Here is a 27,525-nt window from a genome sequence, read left to right as displayed (position 1 = left end):
CTCTGTTATTCTTAGTTTATTTTTTAAGCAACATTCCTTGATTTATGGCAGGACTAGATGTTCCAAGTTCACTTTTTATAGCAAGCAGAATTTTATCAGTGTCTATCATTATTAGGATTTACGCTTGTCACTAACTAAAACAACAAGCCACAGGCAAGGGAACAAAAGTATAGAAAATTATGGGTCTGCTTTGTTTCATTAAGACAAATTCCAAAAGTCACAGTAAGAGGAACAGCAGAGATATTTGGAGAATTGTCTGTATTCCCTCCTATCTTCCAGGGTCTTTTATATAAAGATTGGGTCTGGAATGTTCTAGTCTCCTTTATGCTCTAGTCTCCTTTATGTTTACTGTCTTTTTGTTAAAGATTTAGACTAACTGTTATTCAAGAACCCAAACAAGGAAGACTAAATGAGAAACAAAGAACAAGTGGGTGAGTCAGAGATACAGGCACCATTGACAATACGTAAATATTTATTGAAAATAAATGCCCTCCATCATGTTCCATCTTCTATATCACCATTTTCTTGTAAATCACTATTTGTAATCTATCTTCACTTTCAACATTAGGAGAAACAACTAGGAAGACATTTTAAGGATGCTGTTGCCTGGTTTGGAGTTTTCTCAAGCTAGAATAAATTTTAATGTTTTATAATTTTTATTAGCATATATTAATCCCACCAGGGGGCTTCACTGTGCCATTTTCATACATGTAATATACTTTGAACAAATTTATCCTATTATCTTTCTTCTCATCAAACACTTCAAACAATTTTTAACAGGTTTCGTGTTCTCTCCCTCCTTTATTCTTCTTTAGCCCTGCCCCAAATAGTCCTCTTCTCTCAACTATCCATGCACCAAAAACTTGGCTCCTTGAGATGCAGCAGAAATAAAAATGTCATCTCTTAGGAATCAACAAGGCTCTTAAGTGTTTGAATAGTAGGAAGGTATTTATGGGCACATATGTACCATCTATGCTCTGTGGTCTAGGTCCTAGGGTCTCAGCCACGATTCAGAGTTAGAGGGTAGCCCTAGACTCACTGGGAGAGACCCTGCAGATAAAATGCAAGTCACGGGTGGTGATAGACCCATGCTTGCCAGTGAAACTCACCCTAAGAGAGTATCTGAGCCATGTTGGATTCTGTAATAATTAGTGATGGCGGTAGAAGGTCTGAGAAATGGTCTGGTAAATATGGCAGAACGGTGGATGATCAAGAGAACAAAAGGGAGAAGGAAATAAAACTCTGAAAAGTCACTGGGTTTATCTTTCATTTGTAAGTGCTGCTGTGATACTCCTTTCCTGGAAATCTACAGCAACATTTCCAATATACTTTCCCCTTTTTTGTGCTTCAGGACTTTCAAGAGTAAGACTGAACTGGCTATACAACCCCCCCTCATGTGTGGGGATAGGGGAGGGGTGTGAGCACAGATACAGAGAGAAGGAGGAGACAGAGACATAGAATAGGCAAAAAGCACAATACTAAAGAGGCAATTACCCAATGGAAGAAACTGCATCCAGTGAAGAACTTCATGATGCTGGTCTTTTCACTGATCAATTGAGTGAAGTGGGTGGTCTATAAATTGAGGACCAGATTGGGCAGTAATTTGTTTAAGCTTCCCTTAATGACTATTCAGGGTGCTTTGTTAAACAGAGGAGAAAACATCGTCTTTAACTAACCATCTAACATCTTGGAACTGAATTCCCAGTTCCACACTTCGGTTACAGTTCTAGAATTTTCAACTAATGTTGGCAATCCTATTGGTCCATATTTAATTGTGATTAATGCTATATGTTTATATACACATAGAGAAAAAAGACATGAAAGAGTAGTTCTGTCTGGGGAGTCTTATTGTTCTTTTTTTTCTTTTTTCTAGGCTTCTTTTATGTTCAAGTTTTTCTACATCAGGATTACATATTCTTCTGCACAAAGAAAAATAAACTACAATGAGAAACTGAGAGCCCAAAACATGCCATGTTCCTCTTCCTTTGTGTGCTCTCTTATGCAGATAAAGAAGATTCTTTCTCTGCCTCAGTCTTTTTCTCATTTCCAGGCTGTTTTCCGTCTGAGGCACCACGCCTATCCCTGCTTTCTCGGCACAGCCTTCCTTTCTGATGAGAAGGAAATTGGCTGTTCTTCCTAATCCCTCTGTTGCCTCTCCTAACCAGCTGCATGGAGAAAGCCTGCAGCTCCATGCCCTCCCAACTGTAGCCCACGTCACGAGGTAGATAATTGCATCAGTCTGGCTGGGAGCAGGACACCTGCTTTTTGCAGACGGACATGGCGCCAGCAGGTTCAGGGTTTTAGTGTGAACAAGTCTGTTTCTTTGCACTGGCAGACTATAACAAAATGAAGTCAAGGCCAGCCTACAGTATTCATTTTCGTGTCCATGGCTGAAGGGAGAGAGATGGCAATGGTCAAATGGAAGAGAAGGCCAGATTGTGTCTGCAGCAAAGGGCCATTTTGATTTACTACACTTAAGAAAAGATCCATTCCACTATAAATCTGGTACTCATAGTGCAATATAGCCTATAAGTCAGGAGGCAATTTCCAAGAGAGGTGGTGAAAGGGAAGGTCATTCAAAGGTCATCCAGATTCTGTTGCCAGGACAGAGAGGGGGGAGAGCACAATTCCTCTGTCCTAGGAACTTGTAAGTCTACTGCAGATTCTGGGCCTTCCATTGCAGGTCAGACAACACTACCGAAAGCAGAAGCCAAACAATTATAATGGTCTGCACAGGCAACGCCTGGCTCCTACATTGATTCATCTTCTGGCCTCATTATTTTTAGAAGGAATGATTACTAATGAGGATGCATTTGGTGATCAGATTAATTAATGGCAGAGCAGGAAAAACTAATGATGAGATGAAGCTTCCCATAGTTAAGTTTTATTAGCGCTTCTCTTCCCCTTCTCAGAAGTGAAGAGATTTATTTTTGCAGTTCAGCTTTAATAAATACAAGCTGCATGTATGTTGTTTCCCTTTGGCTGGCTCTTTACTAATGCAAAGACCAAATGAGGGGTTGTGATACAGAAAACAAGCAATGGGCTTTGGCAGATAATATTGCTGTAATCCTCAGGCACTGAGAGTCTACAGCTTTCTAAGCTTCTGCTACTTCAAGCACATTACAGAAAATTATAGGGGTGGAGAGAGCACAGGGTTCAGACAGACCTGGGGTTGGAGTTCCCACTGGAGTTCCCAGGTGACCTTGTACCAGTCACTTGACATCATTAGCCCTCAGTTCTCATTTGGCAACAGGGCTGGGTTCCTGGCTCTTGAGGAGTTGTGAGGGGAATGTACCTCTGGGAGGCAGCTGGAGAAAGTGGTGGTCTTGCAGGAGTAACAACACAGGTCATGGAGGACCAGAGAATTTAGACTTCATAATCTTGGAATTCTGAGTCTTGTCATAACTCTTATGAGTCCTCACCAGAGATATATAGTAAGTATGCACTTGAACACCAGCTTTTCTAATTACATTCACGCACATGATTTCCTTTTATTACAGTAAAGCTTCACTGAGCTTAGTAGAGCCTTATGGCCAGGTAAAGAATCCAGGCAAAGCCAGCTGGGTTTTCCAAAGCAGGACAAAATTAGGTGGAGGTGGCTCTGACTTCTACTACATCAGAATCATAATCTGATTTATGCCCTTGATGGCATGGCTGTAGCTTTTCTCCTCCCTTACCTCAGGAGGGAAGACGGCAAGACACGCAGTGGCCATCCTTGCCCCACACTACATTGTCTTCACATCAGTCTTTGTATCTTGTGCAGAGTCAAGCTGGAAAATGCTTTGAAACTTCCATACCCTGAACAGATGTCAGGTGTGATCATTTCACACAGGCAGGATCTCTGTAAGGCCCTGGGCCAAGAATCAGAACACAGGTTTCTATTTCTGGTTCCAAATGAAGCTAATAATCTCTTCAAGAGCCTCGTGCTAATATGGGACACCTACCTGCTTCAGCTGTTCCTGGAATACCATCTGCAAATGTCAGAAAACAAACCAGCAGACACTCTACAAATGACCTTGGTGGTTGGGTGTGGGGTTAACACATTTCATCATATGGGCTATCACATTGCAGCATCCCAAAGGTATGTGGACTGGGATGACAAGATGGAAAAGTCTTGGGTAAGGATGTGAAAAAAAGGAGGAGGATGGTGAACTGGAAATGTGAAGGCTCCTGTGAACCCTGATGCTGAAACATTGAACCCTTTAAAAGCCATGCCATCTGAGATATTGGCATTGATATCTTTTTTCTGATTCTAGTAGAATGTTAGTGGCCTTTAATATGAATGTGGGAAATGTTCTGTGAATTAGTTTCTACACAGAAAGAAAGGAATTGCACCTGGGCAACTGAAATAAAATTGGATAAACACAGGGTATGTATGTGCAGTCCCAGGTTTTTCTATGCATGTGAGTGGCTATTTATATACACACACACTTCTCAATTTTTTCAAGTGGAAGGCTTTACTACTTGTATAAAGTTCTAAAAGAAGTCCCCATTTCTGCACTCTAATGAGATGTTTTTGCCTTGTCCAGTGATACTGGATTCTTTTATGCATGGATGTATAATGGTTTCATATATTAAAGGCATTATGATAATATTGTTAAAAAGCTTCTTCCTGAATAAATCTGCAACCAGATCATCATGTATAAGCTATTTCTTCCTTTCAACTGGACAGTTTTGAGGTTCATGAATTCTACCTACAAGGTAGATTTTCCTGATGCCTAGTGAATAAATTCCAAACAAATTCATTTTTAGTTTTTTCATATTCAATATCTAGAATTCTAGATATTTTGTGAAAACTCAAGGTGCAATTTATCATGATAAAAGCATTGAATTTCTTCTTTTAGAAGAATTTCTCCTTTTTCTTTTTTTCCCCCTATTTTTCTCCAGGCAAGTTCTGTGTGTGTGTGTGTGTGTGTGTGTGTGTGTGTGTGTGTGTGTGTGTGTGTGTGTGTGTGTGTGTGTGAATTTATTTCTCCTTTTTCTTTTTTCCCCCTATTTTTCTCCAGGCAAGTTCTGTGTGTGTGTGTGTGTGTGTGTGTGTGTGTGTGTGTGTGTGTGTGTGTGTGTGTGTGTGTGTGTGTGTGTGTGTGTGAATTTATTTCTCCTTTTTCTTTTTTCCCCCCTATTTTTCTCCAGGCAAGTTCTGTGTGTGTGTGTGTGTGTGTGTGTGTGTGTGTGTGTGTGTGTGTGTGTGTGTGTGTGTGTGTGTGTGTGTGTGTGTATGTGTGTGCTTGAACTCAGAGTGTGAGTGCTGTCCCTTACCATTTACATTCAAGGTTAGTATTCTACCCATTGTGACACAGCTCTGCTTCTGGCTTTTTGGTGGTTAATTGGAGACTTTCCTGCCTGAGATGGCTTCAAACAATAGTCCTCTGATCTCAGCCTCTTGAATAGCTAGGATTACAGGTGTGTCATTTAAAAATCTTATGTTGTCTCTGCCCTACATTATCTGAGCCTCCTTCTACCCAGTGCTGTCCCTACAACTTAGGTTTTCAGCTATGAGAAGGATTTTAGTTTTTTGGTACATTGGTTTTTCTCAGTTCCTCAACTCTCTCTGTCTTCTAGGACTAGGCAACAGAGACAGGGTGGGCAGTTCTCTATCTTTTTTTATTGCATATTTCAGCCTCTTCTTTCACCTTTTACTATTAGTCTTCATTTCCTCTGTAAAACTATTTTAATTCATGTATTTGCCTCCTCATCCCAGGCTGCCATCTTTACTCTAAAATATGCTACCCTAAGGTCCTTAAACCTTCCACTTGGACATTCATAAAACTTGTTTACTATTCCTTATCCCATCCCTCATGTCCCTGATGGCCACAATAATTTTCCATACTTTCCCACTCCCACCCCAGCCACATACTAAGCAGGAATTCATTCAGGGATAGGGCTAGAGTTAAAAGGCCCAGAAATAGCTTTCTGTTCAAGACATGCTGTATGTGCATGTATGTGTGTATGTGTGTGTGTATGTGTGTGTATGCATGTGCACACGCGCAAGCTCTCTCCTGTATATGTATGTGTATTTCCTTCCTCTAGAGACGCAGTTCAAATGCCTGTCAATGAATGAACTTACAGAGCAAAGAGAACACAAGGGCAATACCGGGCAGTTCATACTATCTGACAGATTTTTTGACATTTGGGAGATCCTCAGCTCTTCTAAAGTGAAGCCCACTAGTAAAGGAGCCCTCAGATAGCTACTGTATTATAAAAGATGCCGCTTTATAGGAGGCCTGGGTACACAGCAATCAGCAAATAACAAAACTTCCCAGAAGCACACCAAGTCCTGTTCATCTAATTGCAAACAATCTACTTGTAAAGAAGACTGTACACAAAGAAGAAGTTGAAATACTGAAAACCAAACAATGACTTCTGGAATTAATAGAAATGTCTTGCAAACAAATGAAATAAAAATTCTAATTACTATTCTCAAAAGGATTTCAGAAGTCACTTCAACCATACAAAAAATAAGATAGCATGAGCCAGGTGCCAGGGGCTCATGCCAGTGATCCAAATTATATTGGAGACTGAGAATTGAAGGACTTTGGTTCCAGGCCAGCCTGGGCAGAAAAATCCACAATACTCGCATCTCCATGAAAGGGTAGCCAGTGAAGTGGCACCTATCTATGATCGCTGAGGGAAAGCCTAAAGTAGGTGGATCGCAGCTTAGGCTCACACCCATGAGGGAAGCAAGGTCCTCAGTTCAGACCTCAGTAGCACCTAAAGCAAACAGCACAAACAACAAATAAACAAGACTCAATGAAAGGTAACCATCAGAAAATGAAATAAACTTTTGGAAAGAAAGCGATTGTTAGGCAGAAGCTTCAGCAAAGATGACAAGAGATAATGTTAAGACAGAAAAAAAAAAGTGGTATCTTAGTAGTGTCCATTATCTGACTGGTGGTATTTCAGGAAGAAATGAAACATTAAAAACAAATGTGAGTAGTGATCAAGAGAAAGGAGGATAACTGCCATGTTCTACATTGTTATTGCCTGTGCTTGTTAGCTGCCCAACTCTCTGTTGCACAGCCTTTTGAAGATGGCTAGGAGAACTGGGGCTGTCATACTTTCAGCAGTTTCCACATTTTAATAAAGAAATCTCTTTCCCTAAAATTCTCTCTCTCTCTCTCTCTCTCTCTCTCTCTCTCTCTCTCTCTCTCTCTCTCTCTCTCTCTGTGTGCGCGTTGGGTTAAGGAATCAGCCACTGGTGTCAAGCCCAATAAACACATTTTGATTATTATCGTCTAATATAAATTTCTCTGTGCCCCTCTCCTTAGTCCATATATTGAAATCTTAACCCTCCATGGCATAGAATGTTATACTATTTAAGGAAAGAGTCATTGCAGATATAATTAGCAAAGATGAGGTCATAGTGGATTAGGATGAGCACCTAATCCTATATGAGCTGTGTTCTTACAATAAGCAGAATTTCAGCTATCCAACAAAAGAAAACATCATGCAGAAATAGAAGCAGAGGGCAGGGAGACTTGCGTACAAACTAAGGCCAGCTCTGAATTGCCAGCCACACACCAGTTCCAGGACAGAAGCACAGATCTGTCTTCTGTGCAGCCCCTAAAGGAACCAGCCCTTCCTTCCCCAGCTAGATTTTGAACTTGTGGCCTTGACATTGATGAGACAATAACATTCTGTAGCTAAAACTGAGCCAAACCACCCTAGAAATACAAATGAAGAACTACGTTTGTGCACATTTCCCATCGACAAGGAGATTCTGTGAGTGAATGAAAAGCTTCATAAATGCAACCCTTCCTTCAGAAGACTGAACTTTCCTAACCCTTCCCAGTTTGGACCAGGCTTATGGCCTCAGTACCATTGCATGGAGGACTCATGTGGCTCTCTGACCAAGTAGTATACCCTTACTTCTGCTTACTGTTTTTTGTCTCCTTTCAAAGCAACTGAAGTCATCTTTCCTGGAGGAAAAGATGACTTATTTCCTGAAGTGTGGCTGCTTCTGGTATTGCATTCTTTGGGGGAAATCAACAGATTCTATTCCCAGCAAGCTTTCCCCTTTCCCTCCCCACACAAACCAGTTTCTGCCCCATGTTGGGCATAGGGACAACCCCAGTAGGCTCACACAGCAGTAGCTGTTACATCGATTTCCAAGTGCAGGGACCTGAGCAATGACTGCAATGACATTTCCCTGGCTGACTCTGACCTCTGAATCTCACTGATTAGTCTAACACGCACTGTGAACATCAACCAGTTAAGACTCAGAGCCGAGACTCAGAAATTGCTTTAAAATGGCAAGAGCTGTTTAAGACATAATTTCTGTGACCTGGTCATTAACTTGCTCACTTCCCAATCTGTGATTCTTTTTTTTTTTTAATTTCCTTTCCCTCTCAATTATTTTTCCTGTCTGGATCATGTTGCAGGGGTGGGCATCCTTGATCATTAAAACATATTTTTTCTGAAAGCAATTCATGCTTCTGGTCTTTGAGAACAGTCAATGGGGATGGGACAAATGTAAAAGGCACTCCACTGACTTTCCATCGTTCTGCTTAGAGTTCTCCAGTTTAAATAAAAGCAATTTTTTTTCTCCAGGAAATATTGGTTGGATTTCTGTACTCCATGGAGTGAATAAAATGTCCATGTGTGATGATAATAATTTATGCTCTATTATTCTACCATAACTTTAAAGGTCTAAATACTTTAAGAATATCATATATTGACTGGAATTTTCAGATACAAACTCAGTCACAAATCTCTGGTTCGATTCCCACAGCTGCCAATCCTTGGGCTTTCCTCTCTCTCCCACTTCTGACTTCTCAGTTTGTATGATCCTTTTTCCTACTTGAAAGCCCAAGACAGATACCTCCTTTCTAACAACCATCATAAATGCGGAGCTTTACATTCAGAATTCCAGGCATTCTTCAACAAAGACATCAAATGCCCTATTTCTAAAGTTACCTAGCTCCCACTGGGCACATCCATTCCCTCAACAATCTTTCCTATGGAGACCCTATGTATAATCCAGAAATGGGAACAATATAGATTATGTTTACACTGATTTTGAAAACGAAATCAGTTGTCCTGTAAAAAAAAAACAAAAAACTCTTGTGCTATGTTTGGTAAAGATTTACTAACATGTGCCACAGCCTATACTTTATGGAGAAATTTATTTTTGTGGAGTATCAGACTTGAACTCATGGCCTTGTACTTACTTGCTAGGCAAAGGCTTGAGTCAGCATGTGGGTTTACAGACTGTTTTTGCAATTTGGCTTGCTGGGGCAGGAGGGTGTCCAGTATCAGGAACTAGGGGATTACTCTCCACAGTCTTCATTTTTGTACCATTCAGCTTTCTTCAGTGGCTCTCAGCAGTGCCAGAAGCAATATATTTAAGACCCACAGTCAGTGCCTTAACTCTTCTGTGTGAATGAAATCTGAATCTGCATATAGTGAATTTCAGCCATGCCTACAGACTTGGTTTTTGTTTTTATTTTTGATGATGGCACAGGACTTAAACTCAGAGCCTTGAACTCTCCCTTGATTTTTTCACTCAAGGGAGGAACTCTACCACTTGGGCCACACCTCTGCTTCTGGCTTTTTGCTAAATAATTGGAGATAGAATCTCATGAACTTTACTTTCTGGACTGTTTCAAACTGTGATCCTCAGATTTCAGCCTCCCGAGTACCTAGGATTACCAGTGCTCCAGGCTCTTGTTTTGATTTTGATCTATGCCAGCAGCTGGCTTCAAATTCTGCCTCCCCCTTGCTAGGATTATGAATATGTACCACCAGATATAACCTTATAACTTCCAAACTTTTCACACTTTGATTCCCATCTCCAGTGTTGTGATCTTCCACATATTTCTTTACCTTGGCTTTTCTCTAGATTCTACCTTTCCATGAAAAGACATGAACTTTTCCTATGAACTTAAATTTCCCTTTCCTAAGAACTTAAAATTTGGACGGTCATTTCTCCCCCCCCCCCCCCCCCCCCGCGTTCTGGCAAGTGGCTGCACATTCACACCTACAGGGCCCACAAAGTATCCCATTCTTTCAATGGCACACACATACACAGAGGGGGCCAGTACCTGCTGCATGCCTTGCATGGTCTGCTGTAGGAACTGTAGCTGCTGGTCCTTAGTGAGGGTTTCTTCTGTTCGGAAAAGCTGTTCTTTCTCTTGCTTCAGAAGCTCTACCTCATTCCTGTAGGCATCCAGCTGCCAGCGGAGGCTGTCATTCTCCTCTTTAAGAGCATAGGCCTGAGCAGCTAGTGCTGAAGGACAAACAGAAAGAGTACAGGGAGTTACCTTGTACATGCTAAAGAATTGCTCTGTCACTGATCAACATCCCTAGTCCTTCTACTGAATCGTTTTTAACTTATTCTATGTATCCTTTTTTTATACACAAATGCTTCTTGGAGGCACAGGATTAATTCCTTCTACATTCTTATCACCTGAACTCTCTTCCAAACCTAGACATCCTCACAGAAGCTGGTCTGTGTGGCTCTGCAGTGATGAAGGTATTTAGAATTCCATTAAGAATCCTATCTGCCACAGCCTATGCTACCAGATTGCTCAGTTCCTTGGCAGTACTGTTTTCTTTCAAAGAACCATCCATTCCACAGGTTGAGGTGTACGACAGCCTCCCAGGGGAGAGAGGCATTTATATACACACCATTGCTTCCTGCTCTATTGCTGGGACAAATTGCACAAATTGTTTTCTCTAACTCCTATCAGAATGGCAACTCGGTTCCATCTGTTTCAGCAACCGATTAAAACTTTTTTTTTCCCCCCACTGACAAAGCAAAGTGGTTCCTCTACTTCTAGGTGAAACCTGAAATTCACTATATGCAGATTCAGATTTCATTCACATAGAAGAGTTAAGGCACTGACTGTGGGTCTTAGAGATATTGCTTCTGGCACTGCTGAGAGCCACTGAAGAAGGCTGAATGGTACCAAACGAAGACTGGGGAGGGTAATCCCCTGGTTCCTGATACTGGACACCCTCCTGCCCCAGCAAGTCAAATTGCAAAAACAGTCTGTAAACCCACATGCTGACTCAAGCCTTTGCCTTCTCTCTCCTTGTACTGTGTCAGTCTACATGTGTTTAGCATTCCTTTTAGTTGTTACAAAACCAGTCTCCCTTCTACTCTTTCTGCCAGTATCTCATCTTCCCCCCCTCCCCCCATTTCAGGAAAGACACAAAAAGATAGGAAAGAAAATCTGTCACATTTGTTACCAGGAACTTCATCGATATAATTTCTGCTATATGAGGGCTTAGTGGGGCACCCATCATACATCAGACTCAATACATGCTTACTTCCATGTGTCACCACATCCCTTGTGTCCTAGGTCAAGATCCAGGTTAACCCCTGGCATGCCTCACCTGCACAGAGTAGTACAAAGTTTCATAGAGTTTGCACAGGTGTTATGAGACCTCAGGGAATTCTCTCCACCATTATCAAACATCAAATTATGGTAATAATTTCAGTTAAGTGTTTTACAGTATCCCCCTTCACAAAATGATATTCCATGGAGAGCAGACACTAAAATACTAATCAAACAGAAAGGCAATTAGCCAGAAATTCCCTACTTCAAGCCATTTGGGATCACTTAGTCAAGAGCATCTGTGGTGTACTTCGATGTGCCCAGGTCTGACTTCTTACTTGGCATCTTAGATGTTGCTTCTCTCAAGGAATTTGAAACATAGTCACATTTAAAAAGAAACTACTACATTTGAAGGAAGAGAAAGCAGTGAATGGGGGCATATAGTAGGCACTCGATATATGTAGGCTGAATGAACAAATGAGAAACTTATGCCAAGGCATACAGCAAAGAAATATATTCAGGAGGCGTCTGGAGAGAGGGAGAAATGTGGACTGGGAGAGCAAGTGTGCTTTGAAAGATGGAAAACTCAAGAATCAGGAAGGCAACTCAGTCAAGACAGCAAGATCATAAGCAAAAGCCCAGAGATGAGAAGTGAAGGCAGGAAGGAGAGGAGCTTGAACAAAAAGTCAAGTGCCTGCCTGGGAGCAATGAGAGGAAGGTGAGCCACCTCAGGTGCTGAGAGAGGATGGGGAAAGTTAGGCTCAATGGGGCGGCCAATTGAGAACCACTGACGGTGTTTGGGGGTTACAGGGGACATGATAGAATTGGCGATTTAGGAAGATTAGTTTGGCAATGGTGCGTGGAATGAACTGGAGGCTTAGAATGAATAAAGGAAATTTTATTTGGTGTATGTGTATGTGCAAAGCCAAGGAAGCAGGCAGTTTTACAGTTTTCAGGGACTTATAAAATCAGAAATGACCATGGCATACCCAGGAGCACAAGCTGGTGTTTTATCACACTGTGCAGCTTAACTTCACATCTTACCCACACCCTGAGATACCACCTCCTAACAAGTCAGTTCACCAACCCACCACCAAATGGTTATGAGGCATCATTTGAATGAAGGATGGTGTAATAGGGCAAAAATCACAGAAAATGCAAATGATGAAAAAAATGTTGGCACTACACAAGCACATTACTACATTTAGTAGCATTCAAAGACACTTAAGTCATTTCCTTAGGAAGCTCTATTTGGCCCCTTTTCAATTCAGAGTGGCATTTTTATTATCATAACTGATAGCAGGTGTTTGTGAAGGAATCGATTAGTATGCAGGGATGGAAATTACATTTTCCAAATGAATTGCATAGTCTGCAAGATATGCTAGAATCTGTGTAGCAAAATGCAAGCAGCTATAAAGCATGTGCCAGCAACATTATTTAAATAAATTATCTGCACATAAATATATACAAAAAGTGCACTGTCCATTATTTTAGAGGCTCTCTGAGAAGCCTATGGAATAGTACAGCTGAGAGTTTTTATTTTTGGCTAAGTCCAGGACCACTGGGCCTGCCAAGAAGGACATAATGCTGTGTGCATTCCTGGAATAGGAATGTGATATCATTATATTTCAAAAGGAAAAGGAAAAAAAAGAAAGGAAACAGCTATAATTCTCCTCCTCCTTGTCTCCCTCCCCTCTAAAAGAAATCAATATCCTAGCCAATCCCATCATCATTTCTATAATTGAGGCACATAAGTGATTTACACTCTTGATTAAATGATTTCAAGCTTGATATTTATGAAAAAAAGGCTCGTTCATTTATACAGCAGCAAAGTGGTTCTCTTCTAAAGAGTGAGAAATTGTACATTGACTCCATTTAGCTTCAGGACACCTGTTTGCAAACATCACTCAACATCCAGATGATGTCCTGAATCTACCACTTAAACAAGGCTGCCTGAAAGAAGTTCCATTATATTTCGTGGATTAGAATTCTAAAAGAAACAAAATCTTAGTAATTTCTGACCTCATATGATTTTTCATAAACTTGAAAGGTCAGCTCTTATCTTTCTCTATTTTATTCTCTTTAGTTCTTTCGAGAAACTACTAATTAAGAAAAGTTTTGATTAAATGTGTCATCAAGCTTCCAGGACAGAAGCAACCCCCAAGAGACTGTAAAAGAAATCCACTACTCAAATAAATTAAGGATTAAAATGAAATTGCTTGTGCACTTTTGAATAAGAATCTCCAAGGATGTACTGTTACAATATATGGAATGTTTAGCTAAGAGCTATCCTATGCGGATTACTAAATTTCAATTTTAAAAAAGGAATACAGTAAGATGTGCTACCTATAAACTATGGTCACAAAATGAAATCTTTTGGTGATTTTTAAAAGTACTGTTAAATCCAGCGTGCCTCTGGATTATTACCTATTAGTTTATTTATTGAGAAAACATAGCTAGGAGCATATAAGAAAGTCAAATCTAATACAGCCAGACTGTTTTTTTGGGGGGGGGGTTCCAGTCGTGGGGCCTAAACTCTGGGCCTGGGCACTGTCCCTCAGCTCTTCAGCTCAACGCTAGTGCTCTACCACTTGAGCCACAGCACCACTTCCGGCTTTTTTTCTTTTTGCTTATGTGGTGCTGAGGAATTGAACCCAAGGCCTCATGCATACAAGGTAAGTGCTCTATCACTGAGCCACCTTCCCAGCCCCTACAGCCAGACTTTTATACTTGCTTGGTGTTTAGAAAACTCTGGATCTTGGAATATGCTGAATTAAAAGCAATAGGCTGGAGGAGGCATGGCTTAACCGTATTACGCAAGTCTAGCAAGCTCAGGCCCTAAGTTCAAACATCAAGATGGTCAAAAGGGGCAGGGGTGGATTACAAATGATGGGAAACTTTTGCTAAGCAAAATTAATTTTCACTTCCAAAATTAGCATCAAACTACTAAAACTACCACAGTGACACTAGTATGCAAAAATTGACCCAAAGAATAAATTGCACTGCTGGGAAACAGGTTTAGAGGTATTACAGGGAATCTCATTGTATCCTTTACTAGAATCTATATAAGCCATTATTCTTTATATTAATTATGGTCAGAGTGACCTCCTCCTCCATCTTGTGGATTACTTGCTGTTTCCATGGTAACAGATAATGACATGCTTAACTTCTGTACGTAAATCGTCTGGTGAAAGTCTTGAAATCGCTCTCTTCTCTCACTGAGCCAGCCTCAGAAAAATAAAATAATTAGGAATATATGAAAAAATGTAAGCTATTTTGGGCTACATCCCAATACACTGACAGTAGATTTAATATCTTTTGCATGCTCAGGCAAGATGTAACTAAATAACAAAACACTAACATAGTGTTGCTAGCAAAATCTAGATTTTTGCAGAATTCTCAATCTTAGTATCTGTGGAGAGGGCTGTGTTTAACATTCTCCTTCTACTTCCCCAGACACTCTTCTGGAATACTGAGAAGAGGCTGCTGAATGGTGGATTGCTTTCCCACATGCAGACAAGAAAAAGTTCTTCAAAGTATCTCACTGGTGGGGAATTGTACTGTTAGGTCTAGAACAACAGAGGGTAGGGACAGGCTCAAGGCCTAGAAGATAAAGCCACAATATCCTTAAGTTTCACATGTTTCTTTCTTGCCCTGGCTGTGCCTTCTGGTCCCTTACCGAACAGAGCTGTAGTTTATAGTGGTGTAGTGACTCAGGGACCCATGTGACGCCCTGTAGGAAACTCTTGCTTGGGGGCCTAAGGTCTCTGGTGGTTATTAGACTGTAGTGGAGACATTTCAGCTTCTCTGTGCAGAGAGGTGAAGGCCCTGGGGCCTGTTCATGGCTATTTCTCCTGGGTGCAATGGAGGGAATATATGCAAGACTTCTGAATGTCTCTCATTCTCCTCCTACAGCTAGAAGGGCTTGGGCTTCTGAGTATAAAATAGAAGAAAAGAGGCTTGGACTACTCTGTGACCCAGGAATAAAACAAACAAACAAAGTAACAATAAAAAACTTTTCTTTTTTGGGTAAGCCACAGAAAAGTTGGCATTTACTTGCTGGTGTTACCTTTAACTAGGTGCTCATCTAATACTGGCCCACAGTAGAATCACCTGGGGAGCAAATTAAAGTATATGGTTTCCAGGCCCCACCCCCAGGATTTCCATGTCCACATGTTTAGCCTAAATCCTGAGTAATCACACTCCTCCCAGTCCTCAAGTGGTGCTCATAGTCCTGGTACAGAGACCATAGGGAACCACTGCCCATTCCATACCCCAGTCCCTGCACCAAGGCTGTGGGTGGTTTGGAGGAAATCCTTCTGAAGGAACTACATGTCTGGGCTCATCATTCTGATTTTATTCCTCAGCTTCTTTGGTGTGTCCACAGCTGTCTACTCTGCACCTGAGAAGACAACCCTATCCTGTCCCTATTGTGCCTTAGATAGAAGAGTTCCGGGGAGACTCCAGTAAAAAGGTACAGCCACTACTCAGTTGTTCTTCTCTCATTTTCCTCAAATAATAGCAGCAGTCATCATCATGGTAAGAGTGGGGCCTGGAACGGGGCTAAGCATGTCATTTGCTTCATCACCGCCACAAAAGCATGACACAGTGAACAAATCATTATTTCTACTTCAGGGATTCCCTTTTCTGTGCTGTCTCCTCTGAAACGGCCTTATGGACAGCTTTGACAAAGGCAGAGTGTTGTCCATCCCTCCAAACTTACCCATATGCTGCATTTGAAAGTGCCTAGGCTGTCAGCTGGAATAAAGGGAGTAAAGATCCCAATGCCTGAGGCTCCTGGCGAGCTGTCCCCTGGTCCATTCTAGTTGGGCTGATGAGGGCCAGAGTAGCCGCACACCTCAGAAGACCCTCGAGTTACTGTGACTATCAGTGGTCAGACACAGACACAGAGAGCATGGCGGGGTACCTGCCAAACAGCCAATCTTTGACTCTATCCCCTCTTAGGTTGTCAACAAAGTACAATTGATCTGTTTTTCAGTAACACCTGTATCCCCACTGAAGCAGCAATCTCCCTTAAATTGCTTGTGGAAATTCCTTCTGCTACATTTTTGCAGGATTATTATTATTACAACTTAGCACTGATATAACATTTTATGTTTGCAGTGTATATTATAGTCTGCACATTAGCTATTATTAGGGAGAGCTAAACAGACACACACGGCAGTGTCTATTTTCATCTTTGTGTGAGGCCACTGGAATAAGGGTAATTTGGAGAGTACAGGTAAGCAAGAGCCTGTGATTATTATGGTTTAAATGAGAGTCTGGAGGCACAAACCAGCAGCAGGTGACTCAGGGAAAAGAATCCTCTGTCCTTCCCCCAACATAGCTCTTCCTAATGAAGAAGTCTGCACAGGTGGGAAGGTAAGTTGCTGCTGAGCTCCCAATACTGCGGAGATTCACATCATACCCTATCACGTTTTTACTCATACTGTTATCCTCCTGGACCTTTCCCAAGCACAATTGTCCTCAGCTGAAAAGAAGCAAAGGAAAGAAGCACATGCTCATGTCTTCTAATGTCAGGCTAAGTCAGTCGTTTTAAATGCTGGAGATGCTTTGTCGGATGAGAATGACTTCAGAAACCTCAAAGTAACAGATGAGGTGACTCTTGCAGATATGGCTGGGTGTCTCTCCAGGCCAAGGCAGGGCAGCAAGGCAGCACTGGCCTGACCTCTAAGGCTCCCAGGAAAAAGCAGCCTGTAGGACACCAGTTGGGAAGGGCCTTCCCACAATGAGTAGTGGTAAGAGGAAGAGAACACTGCTGGCTGTGAGGGGAGGGCTGGGAAGGGCTGTTTTTGGAAGTACCTGGGGTTGGGCTGGTGTAGGAGTTCAGCTCCAATGGAAGCAGGTAAGGATGGAAGCACAGTGGAAACTATTTTAACCAAGACCCAGTTAGCCTGGGGAAAGATTGAGGCTGCAGGGGAAAGATGGGGGGGGGCAGGGGGAGACCAGCTTTCTATAACAGTCGAAGGAAGCTGGCTTCTACAGAGCCCCAGTAGGCTAGGCATACAACAGGGGTTTCCCCACCTCCTTTTAGTGTGATTACAGTCCAGTTGTCCTTTTCACTTCCAACCTTATTTTAACTTCCAAGATCCAGAGCTACCTTTATTCCTCTAACCTTTACAAATTCTTTCTTAGGGTAGTCAGCCTTAGTCTGGACTAAGACTGATCACAAAATGACTCTGTTTTCCAGAAGCAAGGTCTTTCCCTCACAGACAACCTGGGTTTTACTTTGCTGGCTTCATTGTAACCAGAACTGGATCTCCTCCAAAGACCAGAGCTTTACACAGCACTCCACCACCTGAAAAAATGCCTCCTTCTCCTTTCTTCATCAGCCTGTAACTTAAAGGCTGTCATCTCTTGTTCCTCCTAACCCATCCATGTCCTTCCTTTTCAGCAAATGATCACTTCTAATTTACTTCATGAATCCTTCCCCTCCAGAAGTGCTATTTTCCTTCTCCTGCTACATGGCCCCTGACATTTACAATAAAAATAATAATACAATACAAACAATAATAATGCCCAAACAAGCATGGCCCTCCCATCTGGCATGATGCATCTGCCTCCCACACTTCCTGTTTCCATCTCTGTGTTCTAAGGAGCATGTCCTCTGGGTTTTGCACCAAAAAAGAGCTCTCCCCTCACTCACTTGGCTTCCAGAAGCCTCTTCCTCCCTCTGACTGTCCCAATCCTTTGTGGGGAGAGCCTCCCCTTGGTATTGGGGGATTAGAGACTGGATCCCCTTTGCTTAACACATTCTGTATAACTTTCTTCCTGTCATAGATGTCTTTGTTTTCTTGTCACCTGCTTTCTTTTCAGTCCTTTCCACTGACTTCTCCCTAGTGAAAGGCCTTCTTTCCAGCTTTTATTTATCCAATATGGTCTTGCCGGCTTCTCTGCCTTCTACCTAGTTCTACATTTCATGAATCCATCTGCCTGCTCCACTCTGAATGCTACTTACTGCCTCTCCTGTGATGATATTGTGACTGAATGCTTTCATAAATCCTCTGGGCTATGTCTCCAAAATAACATTGTTCTGATCTACTAGGTGTTGTCATGTATTACTTTTCCTTTGCTGCCATATTTCTGTCATGGCAGGTTTGTGACTTGTACCCAGGAGAGACTAGGCTGAACCTCTGGAATTGACCATCCCTGGCCAGAGTCCTTGGCTCACCCACTTTGTGTAGGAGATAAGGCTCCTCCTGAGTGTGTGTGCTTTCCTGATCACTGGATGCTAAGGTTTTTCCCTTAGTCAACGGCTTAGGCATACTTGCTGCCCTCTCTTTCCACTTGCAGAGAAGAAAAAAATAACTTGGTTGTTCTTAGAGAAAGGCAGGGACTCTTTCTCTGGCGTGCACACATCACATTTCTGTACCAGCCATCCTGCTGCCCCACCCAAGCAGCCTTTCTTTAGTTATCAGAAGACACTGGTGCAGACCTGGTACAGGAAGCTCTCCACTGGCGTATTGCAAGCTAGATTTGCACTGCCTTCCTGACACCTGTCCTTTATTACTCGCTCTAACAGTCACTTCCTGTCCAGTACATGTGTGTAATTTTTTAATTTTACTCTCATTCTCACCTAGCATTGCCTTACCTCAATCCTTTTTATTCTTTCTTCCCCCTCACCTATTGACAGCCATCAACTCTCATGTTATAGACCAGTTTCCAATCCTTTGTGCATCAGAATCACTGGGGGAGTATTTTAATAACAGATGTTTGAGCATTAAGCCCTAGGCATGGATATTTGTGTAAAGTTCCCCAGGTGATTCTCACGTGCAGCCTTGGCGGTGAACCATTCATTTATCCTGTCACTGCTAAGCACCATCAACGCTCCATAGTGCCCTAGTGTGTGGTATTTGCAACATGCCACAAAATCCCTTTATTACTTATTTCTCATAATCTTGTCAAGGAAACTCTAAGCATGGGCTTTAGGTCATTGCTACAAAAGCTGAGGCTTGGACAGAAGGGCATGGTTTTCCAAGTTGCACCAGAAACAACTTGGTGATCCTTGTAGGGGCCTCTAACTTCATCTGGCTCCATTGTTTCTTCACTCTGTTCAGGGACTCACTAGTTCTCATTCATGTCAGCCCTTGAGGTGTCAGAGCCATCCAGATGCTTTGACCACCCAAATGACCCACTGCAAAGAAGAATCTGAAGTTGAGCTTGGCAGTGCTCAGTCAGGCTCAGAAAGTGAGAAGGAGATGTGGGAAGGAAGCCAGAGATACATTTTCAGAATGCTGGATGTTTCATCCATCCAGATGGCTCCACTTTTCATTCTTCCACTAGACCTATCTTCTCAGTACTTCTTTTGGTTCCTGGAGTTTCAGGGCTACAGAATCCTGGTTTGGAAAACTCAGCATCCATCTTCTCTGAGTCCTTGGGTAGGGAAAGTACATATATTTTACAAACTGTCTGTGTGGCTAAATTATAGCAATATTTTTATCCCTGGGAGAGAGTTGTTCAGATATTAAAAATCCTCTTAATATTGAGCATGATAGCCTTTCTTACATCCTCACAAAAAAAGCAGTTTTTGCTTTGCTCATTACAATGATTTGTTTTGAGATTCTGATGAGTATAATTTTTCAGGTAGCAGTGCTTTAATCTCGCCCTAACTCCTCACAGAACCACTGCAAGTGCTGATGCTCCAGTTAAGCACTATTAATCAGAAACTAAATGCTTTTAAACAGCTCTACCTCTATTTCTAATTGAGAAATAGAGCTGTTTGGGTAAGTTTATGAGGTGACCTTGATTAAATTAAAGAGGTCAGGGATGGAACAGACTTCAAGCCCATAGTCAATGATTTTTAAAAAATGACTTCCTTCCAATTAAGCAGGAATTAGCATGAAATATTTTGTTTCTGAAAGGTTAAAAGAATTCCTCTGAGGCAGCAGCACTCCTGTTACTGGCTTTTATTGAACACAGGAGAGAAAGTGCTACGGATGGTTTTATAGAAAGTGCTTTGTTAACATGGCATCGATGATCCGGTATCAATTATAATATTCCTTAGGAACCTAAATGTTATATAGAAAGGGCAAAAAAGGCCCAATTTAAATGTTAATTTCTACTTCAAAGCCCAAAGAACTAGCAAATTTGAATTACTATAAAAATAAAATCAAGCCGGGCGCTGGTGGCTCACGCCTGTAATCCTAGCTACTCAGGAGGCTGAGATCTGAGGATCACGGTTCAAAGCCAGCCCGGGCAGGAGAGACCGTGAGACTCCTATCTCCAATAAACCACCAGAAAACCGGAAGTGGCGCTGTAGCTCAAGTGGTAGAGCGCTCGCCTTGAGCTGAAGAGCTGAGGGACAGCGCCCAGGCCCAGAGTTCAAGCCCCACGGCCGACCAAAAAAAAAAAAAAAAAAAATAAAATCAAGGAATGTTTTTCATTGGCAATCATTTCGATCTGGTTCTGGTTTCAAATGATACCTAGTTCCTCTTCCTGTTGGCTTCATTATTTACCTTGTCATATTCCTCTGGATCTTAAAGACATGGCAGGGCATCCCTTTCTTCCTGCTCTAAATATACAGTTGGAGACTCTGAGGTAATTAGGGAAGCTGGAACCCACAGGGATGGAAGGGGCCAGACACACACAGCAATCTTGAGACCAGTGGGTGTTTTTAAGAACCAGGCTTCCTGAGAGGAACGCCAGCCCTGCTCTCTTCCACCTACACTTGCCTTCCTGCCAAACTCAGGCTTAACTGGACATGGATCATGTGTAGGAGGGAGGTAGAAGAGTGTTCGGTAAGGAAATAGTGCTGTTACTGAGGACAAGTAACTAAGCTGGCTGGAAAAAAAGTAGGGGAGGGGTATCAATACTGTGAAAATTAAATAGATAAGACTCTTTTCTCCTTTTTGGTCCTAAGGATCAATCAGTATCCTCCAAGAGGTAAAAATTTAGTTCATACTATATCTCATTTCTAATGTTCATTTAGCAAATTCTCAGTCGCCTATTATGTACAACATAGTAGGCTAGGCCTGCAGAGGAAAGGATCCTGAAGTGATCTGTTAGGAGCATAGAGGGGAAAGATCCTCTCACCTCAGCATGTGTTCACCTCTGTTAGCAGAAATGAATACAGACTTTTCTCTGGGGTTGAGAGGGTTCAGATCAAATTTACATTTCTCAGATATGCGCATCCTTCACAGTTCTTTACATCAAGGTTTCTTTACCTGCTTTTGGCTATGACATTGACAGTATAGCAACCAGAGACAGCACAGATCCATGATCTCATATTGGTCTAGGGTAAGCAGAACTGATGATAGGCAGCAATGACTTTTTAGAGTTGGATAAGCAATACTTTCAGTTCAAGAACAGAGTATCTATTAGTCTGATAAGAACTTGCTAATTTTCCCTTTAATCTAACACTGAGAAAAAGGACATAGTCCTATACACCTTGTAAGAATTCGCTAACTATCTGTTTTCATTTTATCACTACTTAAGAAAGTTCCTGGAGGCAAAGAGCTGGGGATAAAAAATGGATGGCTTCAGGAACCACACAAAGTACACAAGAAAAGTCTGCTATGGGGCTGGGAAGGTGGCTCAGTGGTAGAGCGCTTGCCTTGCATGCATGAGGCCCTGGGTTCAATTCCTCAGCACCACATAAGCAAAAAGAAAAAAAGCCAGAAGTGGCGCTGTGGCTCAGGTGGTAGAGCGCTAGCCTTGAGCTGAAGAGCTGAGGGACAGCGCCCAGGCCCAGAGTTCAGGCCCCACAACTGGACCAAAAAAAAAAAAAAAAAAAGAAAAGTCTGCTATGTGAGTGGAGATAACTCAGCAAAACCAATTAGTAAATTACTAAAAGAATGAAATATCTCATTCTGTCTCCAAAAGGTTTACAAAATATATATTGTATATCAAGTTGAATGTAACTACTTACAATAATAAAACCCTACAAATATCCAATATAACCTTCTTGTATTTGTTCAGTAATATAGCCGATTATTATTGGGAGTACCAAAATTCAATATTTTTCTCATTAAGTTTAGACCACTGGGGGGAAAGAGAAGATATATTATTCCTAAGACCTCTTCCAGATCAAACTTTCCCTGAGTTTGTGAATTGCAATAAGATTGATATTACTGTAGATGCTCTTCCTCAGACTTTTATTTCTAAGATATATTGAGAGGAACATCTCATAAAGAAAAGCCCCAGGAACATGGAAAGAGGGAGAGAAACTTCAATAAGTCTTGAAATTAGGTGGTGAATCAATACTTGGATGGTCCTGAGGTGGGCTCTCTCTCAAGCCCGGTGGGTACAGAGGAAACAGGGGATGAGATGGGAAATCAAAGGGATGATACTGTAGCTCAGATCATTTCCGATCAAGAAGTACCCTTGTTTTCCTCTTTATTATTCTGGAGTGTTAGGGAACAGAAAACATAGGCTCTGACAGTAAGTGTGGTTTATTCAAAAAAAGGCACAATATATACTGTTCACTGCCAATGTGCCTCACTTCTTCAAAGCATTTCCTCTTCTTGCCTAAAGCAACACAGAAAACTCTGCTGAACAGGGGAAGTAACTATCACTCAATTAGAAAGAAGATCATTCCATTTTTCTGAATTTTTTTAAGCTGGCATTTCTGTAGGAATGGGCTTAAAATAGTTCACTGGGTACATTACCTATGTTGAAGCATATTTCTTCCTTGGTAATAGAAAATAGAGAAAAGTATAAGCCTGATTTGACTTTGTCTGGATGAGTATTTTAAGGTGATAAATGTCTTCCAGTCATCTTTGTCCCAAATGGCATCATGGTTCTATGTATCCAGGAGGCATTAAAATCTTTGGTTGATTTTACTCATGACTTGAAAGTGAGTCTGTAGTCTTTTTCCCATAAAACTTCGTGGCACCATAGAACGGTCATTGGCCTGAAAGGAAGGAAGCTAAGAGTTCTAGGCTTTCCACTTCACAAACTCAGGCAAATACAACAACTTCTCCACATTGCACTGCATTATTCTATTTTTGAAAAAGAGTAGGCTGTCGCAAACCACTTCCAAGGTCTCTTCTTTGTCAAAAAACTCGTTGCTGCTCTTCTCTCTGTGGGTACAGACTCAACATTTCTTCCTAGTTAGGACTTGAACTAGTTCTTGGGTCTTTCCTTTACAATCTATGCAAATATGATTGGTCTTTGGAATGGGAAATTCTAAGATGAGATGGTCTGGAAAGTTAATTGTGTTATGGTAAATTGAATGTGGAAATTCCCCAATTTAAAGACGAAGAAGGCAATTCAATAAGCTTCTATCATCAGATAGTGGTTGTTGAGAATTCTGACTTGTCATAACGATTTGAAATGGCAAGGTACCATAATTCCCAACCAATATAAATGTTACCATAGTTCTCTAGGTTGTTTTAAGATGATTGTTTATCACAGTATTATTAGAACCATACATGTACCTATTGTGGACAGGTTGAAATACTCTGTGAATATTTTGGCTCACATACTTACGAATATTCCCCTAACATAACACAAATTTAGGATTATTTGTACCTGTTGATTTGTAGCTGTTCTTATCATTTAGCAATATATTGAGAACCTTCCCACTTGCTATTAGATAGCTTCAGTTTGCATAAGCACCTACCATGAAATACCCAGTATGCTAATGTTAAGTATTACATGTTTCTAAGGTAATTAAGAGGATTGAAAATTTGTGCAGCTGCTTTTATCTGCAATGGTCTGACCTATCTTAAGAAGAAAGCCAGGGCCTGGGCCTCTGAGTTGGGAAGGCTCTAGATGCATGTGTAGGGAAATCACAGCTGACCCTTCCACCTCCTCCCCAGAACATGACTGTTGACAATCTCTGTCTTGCAACTTTGCTTCCAGAAACATTTCTCTCTACTTCTGTTAGTAATGGAAGTCTAAGTAAAAATGTCCTTTTCTAGCAAGTTCCCCTGAGGCTTTGTGCATTATGTCCTGAACTGAGGGGAAGTGTTGCTGAGCACTTAGTCGCTCCCTGGTATAAGGGCACTCAGTCAAGTAGAAGGGACGAGTCTCTAAGCCATTTTGATATGGAGGACTTACTATAATTTTTATCTTGCTATAAACTTCCATTTCTGGGGCTTCTAAGTATAAGATAAGCAACTAATAATGGCAAGTGGGTTTTTTGTTTTGTTTAAGAAATCCTAGGAAGAAAGAAATTACTTGGTTCAATTTTCTTTTTCATTATTTATGTGGTCACCTGGTCAATTTGCCCTCTGGTTAAGATATAATGCCCTCATGTCACCAATTGTGTTTACATGAACAATGCAGCACACAAGCAGGGAGTAACAGAACAATGGAGCTTGTGGACAGTACATCACAGTGCTAAGAGGCTGGTAACAGCATTGGTTTAATATGGTCTGCTACTGATTCTTTTGGCCAATGTCCCACTTTAACAGCCTTATAGTCACACTTCAAGATTTCAGATGGAGACAGATAGAAGAAAATCAATGAATACTATCTTTCTACTGGCCTACATATTTACAACTCCTCGGCCAAGCTCACCTTTAGTAAATCTACTAGGGCTGGTCTAATGATCAGGCTTTTAATAACCTTAGGGATCCAGGAATACTACCACAAAGATCATTAGCTTTACTTCCTAAAGGTTTGTGAGAAAGAGCTTATGATCTAAAGGAAATATAAGCCCATTTGCTTTGTATTTTGTATTTTTATCAGAATATAACAAAGCTTGTTTTGTTTAAAACTAAAGTTCACTTGTTATACAAGGCCTGTCTGAAATCAAAATCATGTACCGTTACTGCTATCAAGCTTAAAAAAAATTTCATGGTAGCCATGAAATTTTCATAAGCCAGGCACCCGTGGATCACACCTGTACTCCTACTCAGGAGGCTGAGATTTGAGGGTTAGAGTTCAAAGCCAGCCTAGGCATAACAGTCCCTTGAGACTCTTTTCTCCAATTACCCACTTAAAAAAAAACAAACAACAAAACAAAACAAAACAAAACAGAACTGGAGCTGTGGTAGGGTGCAAGGCTTGAGCAAAAAGAGCTCAAGGGCAGCACCCAAGCCAAGTTCAAGCCCCTGACCAAAAAAAAAAAAAAAAAAAAAAAAGCATGGAAAAATATTTGGATAGTCATTCTGTTAAGGAAAAAAAGTTAGAAATGAAAACATTTCTCCTGTGATATTATGACTATTTTATTTTTTATGTAAATTTTAACCTTTAGATACTTTTTAAATGAGGTTCATTTTTATAATTTTTTACATTAAAAATGGTACATGTTGTTAGAGAAGGCAGTGAACTGACCTACCCAAAGTATCTTTTTTGAGCATGTATTATAATCACAACTGAGCTCTTAACAAAACATAGCAATGTTGAAAAGGATAATCCCTTTTACATAATAAGAAATTTCAACTTATTGCTCACAAATTGAAACAGGACAATTAGAGTTAATTCCAGTTGGGAATTTGCTCCTATGTCTAGAAACAAAAACAATTAAAGTTTACAAACTCCCAAATTCTATCATCTAAACTCCTTCAGGAATATTCTAATTTTTTTCCCAGAAGTTGTGCAAACCACACTTAAATTCCAACAACACTATGTTAATTCTGCTGAAATGCGAGCTGAAAACATATTTTCACATCCTGTCAGAATGAGATACTAAGAGTGTCGATAAAATGACACTAAAGTAAATGTAAATTTAGATTGCTGTTACAAGTGGCTGCTTGGCTCAGGGAGATGCTAGGTTGCTATAGTATTTTCCATAGCAACTTTGCATCTTATTACATAAATATTCCCTCAGTGTCCTTAAAGCCTGCTAAGGAAACAGGATTAAATCTACTCTCCTATGTAATGGTCCTGCATCAAGCCTTACCAGAACGAAATGCCCAGAAAACATAATGAACTGTAATCTAGATAATGATGTTCCTGGCAGCTGAGAAACCTCAGGACATTGTGGAAGTATACGCAGGCAGAAATGTTGTGACCTTGAGCTAGTCATGGGCCATTCTGTCCGAACCTCTCCTAGGTCAAGTCTTCCTTAGTTCTCTCTCTTTCTGAAGATTGGTTGTTAACTTTTTAATTCTCCAGCTCTGTTTGCCAACTGCCCAGCAGCCCATGTCCTCCAGCAAGTTCGAAGGATTCAGCGCTCTAGACAAGAAGTCAGTACCTCACAGAGCAGGATGCTGCTTTCTAAGGGCAACTGGCTGGGAAATTAGGCTGCACTGTCACAGCACAAATCATTAGAACCCATCCTGACCCAGGCTAAGTAGAAGTTAGATGTAGATGGTTCAAGAACCTCAGCTAAGGTGCAACTCCCTATGAGTAATACAGCAGAATTGGGTACAGGGGGAAAGCTTTGGTCTAAACACATTGCAATCTCTCTTACCAGGGTCACATGCACATGAAGCATATGACTGTGGAAAGTCTGTGCATGTATGAAAGATGTCACAGCACTGTGAGATGTGACACAGAGTAAGACTCTAAAAGGATCTAAGCTTGAAGATAATTTAGCCTGGAAATGAGAATTTACAACACAGATAAACACAGTCTGGCTGGGCAGCAGGAAGGCTTCCATTAAAAAGGCATCCTCTGCTACTGGATCAATTTAATAGCATCTGTCTCCTTGCATTTAAGTGGTAAAGCAATTTACAGAAAGAAATGATTTCTACGTTTTTCAGAAGCATGTCCATTATGGACAGGGAAATGTAACTGTGCATAAACTCAGGGACCTTAAAAAAATCGACCCAAAGTAAACATCTATTTGAATTCCTTTGGCAAGTTTGCAAGATTTATAAAAATCAAAATCAAAAGAAAGCAACAACAACAACAAAACACAGAATGGAACAGAGAAAAGCTTTAACCCCTTGCAAGAGTTTAAGGAGAGGTAGCTCCTCTGCCACTTTTGAAGAGTTCTCTTGTCATTGTTAAGCCATATTAGTGCAATTAATTGCATTTTCTTGCTTGGTACTTGGGTTTCCAGAAGACATTTCACTTGTGGTTATAAAGAAACTGGCTTGCTTTTAATTCAGTGGTCCCTGTGGGACACATACCACAGCTGCATTTCTCTCTCCAGGCTGTCATTACCTGGGAAAACAGCTTGTCTTTCGAGCCTGGCACTCAACAACGAAACCCGGCTTCGGGGTCTGCTGCTACTGTAAAGACTCCCACTCCGGAAGGCATGTGTCCTCACATTGAGCCCTCCTACTTTCCATGCTTGAATGTTCTGGTCCCTCGGCCAATTTTGATCCACTTTAGAGCCAGCTGTTGTAAATCACACAGTCGATGCTTCCAAAACGGAAGC

At 41.2% G+C, this 27,525-nt stretch overlaps 1 protein-coding gene across 11 annotated transcripts in view; it reads right to left on the bottom strand.

Annotated features, from left to right (window-relative positions):
* The window catches only part of LOC138811488 (ecto-NOX disulfide-thiol exchanger 1), a 542,054-nt gene that overhangs the window by 77,720 nt on the left and 436,809 nt on the right, over positions 1–27,525 (bottom strand). For all 11 annotated transcript variants that reach the window (XM_069999196.1, XM_069999197.1, XM_069999187.1 and 8 more), the window contains one exon: positions 10,047–10,231. In XM_069999196.1, coding sequence (XP_069855297.1) covers positions 10,047–10,231 — 185 coding nt within the window. The remainder of the gene's footprint in view (positions 1–10,046; positions 10,232–27,525) is intronic.

Source organism: Dipodomys merriami, unplaced genomic scaffold, assembly GCF_024711535.1.
Source record: "Dipodomys merriami isolate MVZ:Mamm:240054 unplaced genomic scaffold, mDipMer1.0.p SCAF_530, whole genome shotgun sequence".
NCBI lineage: Eukaryota > Metazoa > Chordata > Mammalia > Rodentia > Heteromyidae > Dipodomys > Dipodomys merriami.
Note: the sequence above shows the minus strand (reverse complement) of the source record. Positions and strands in the feature narration are given on the sequence as shown.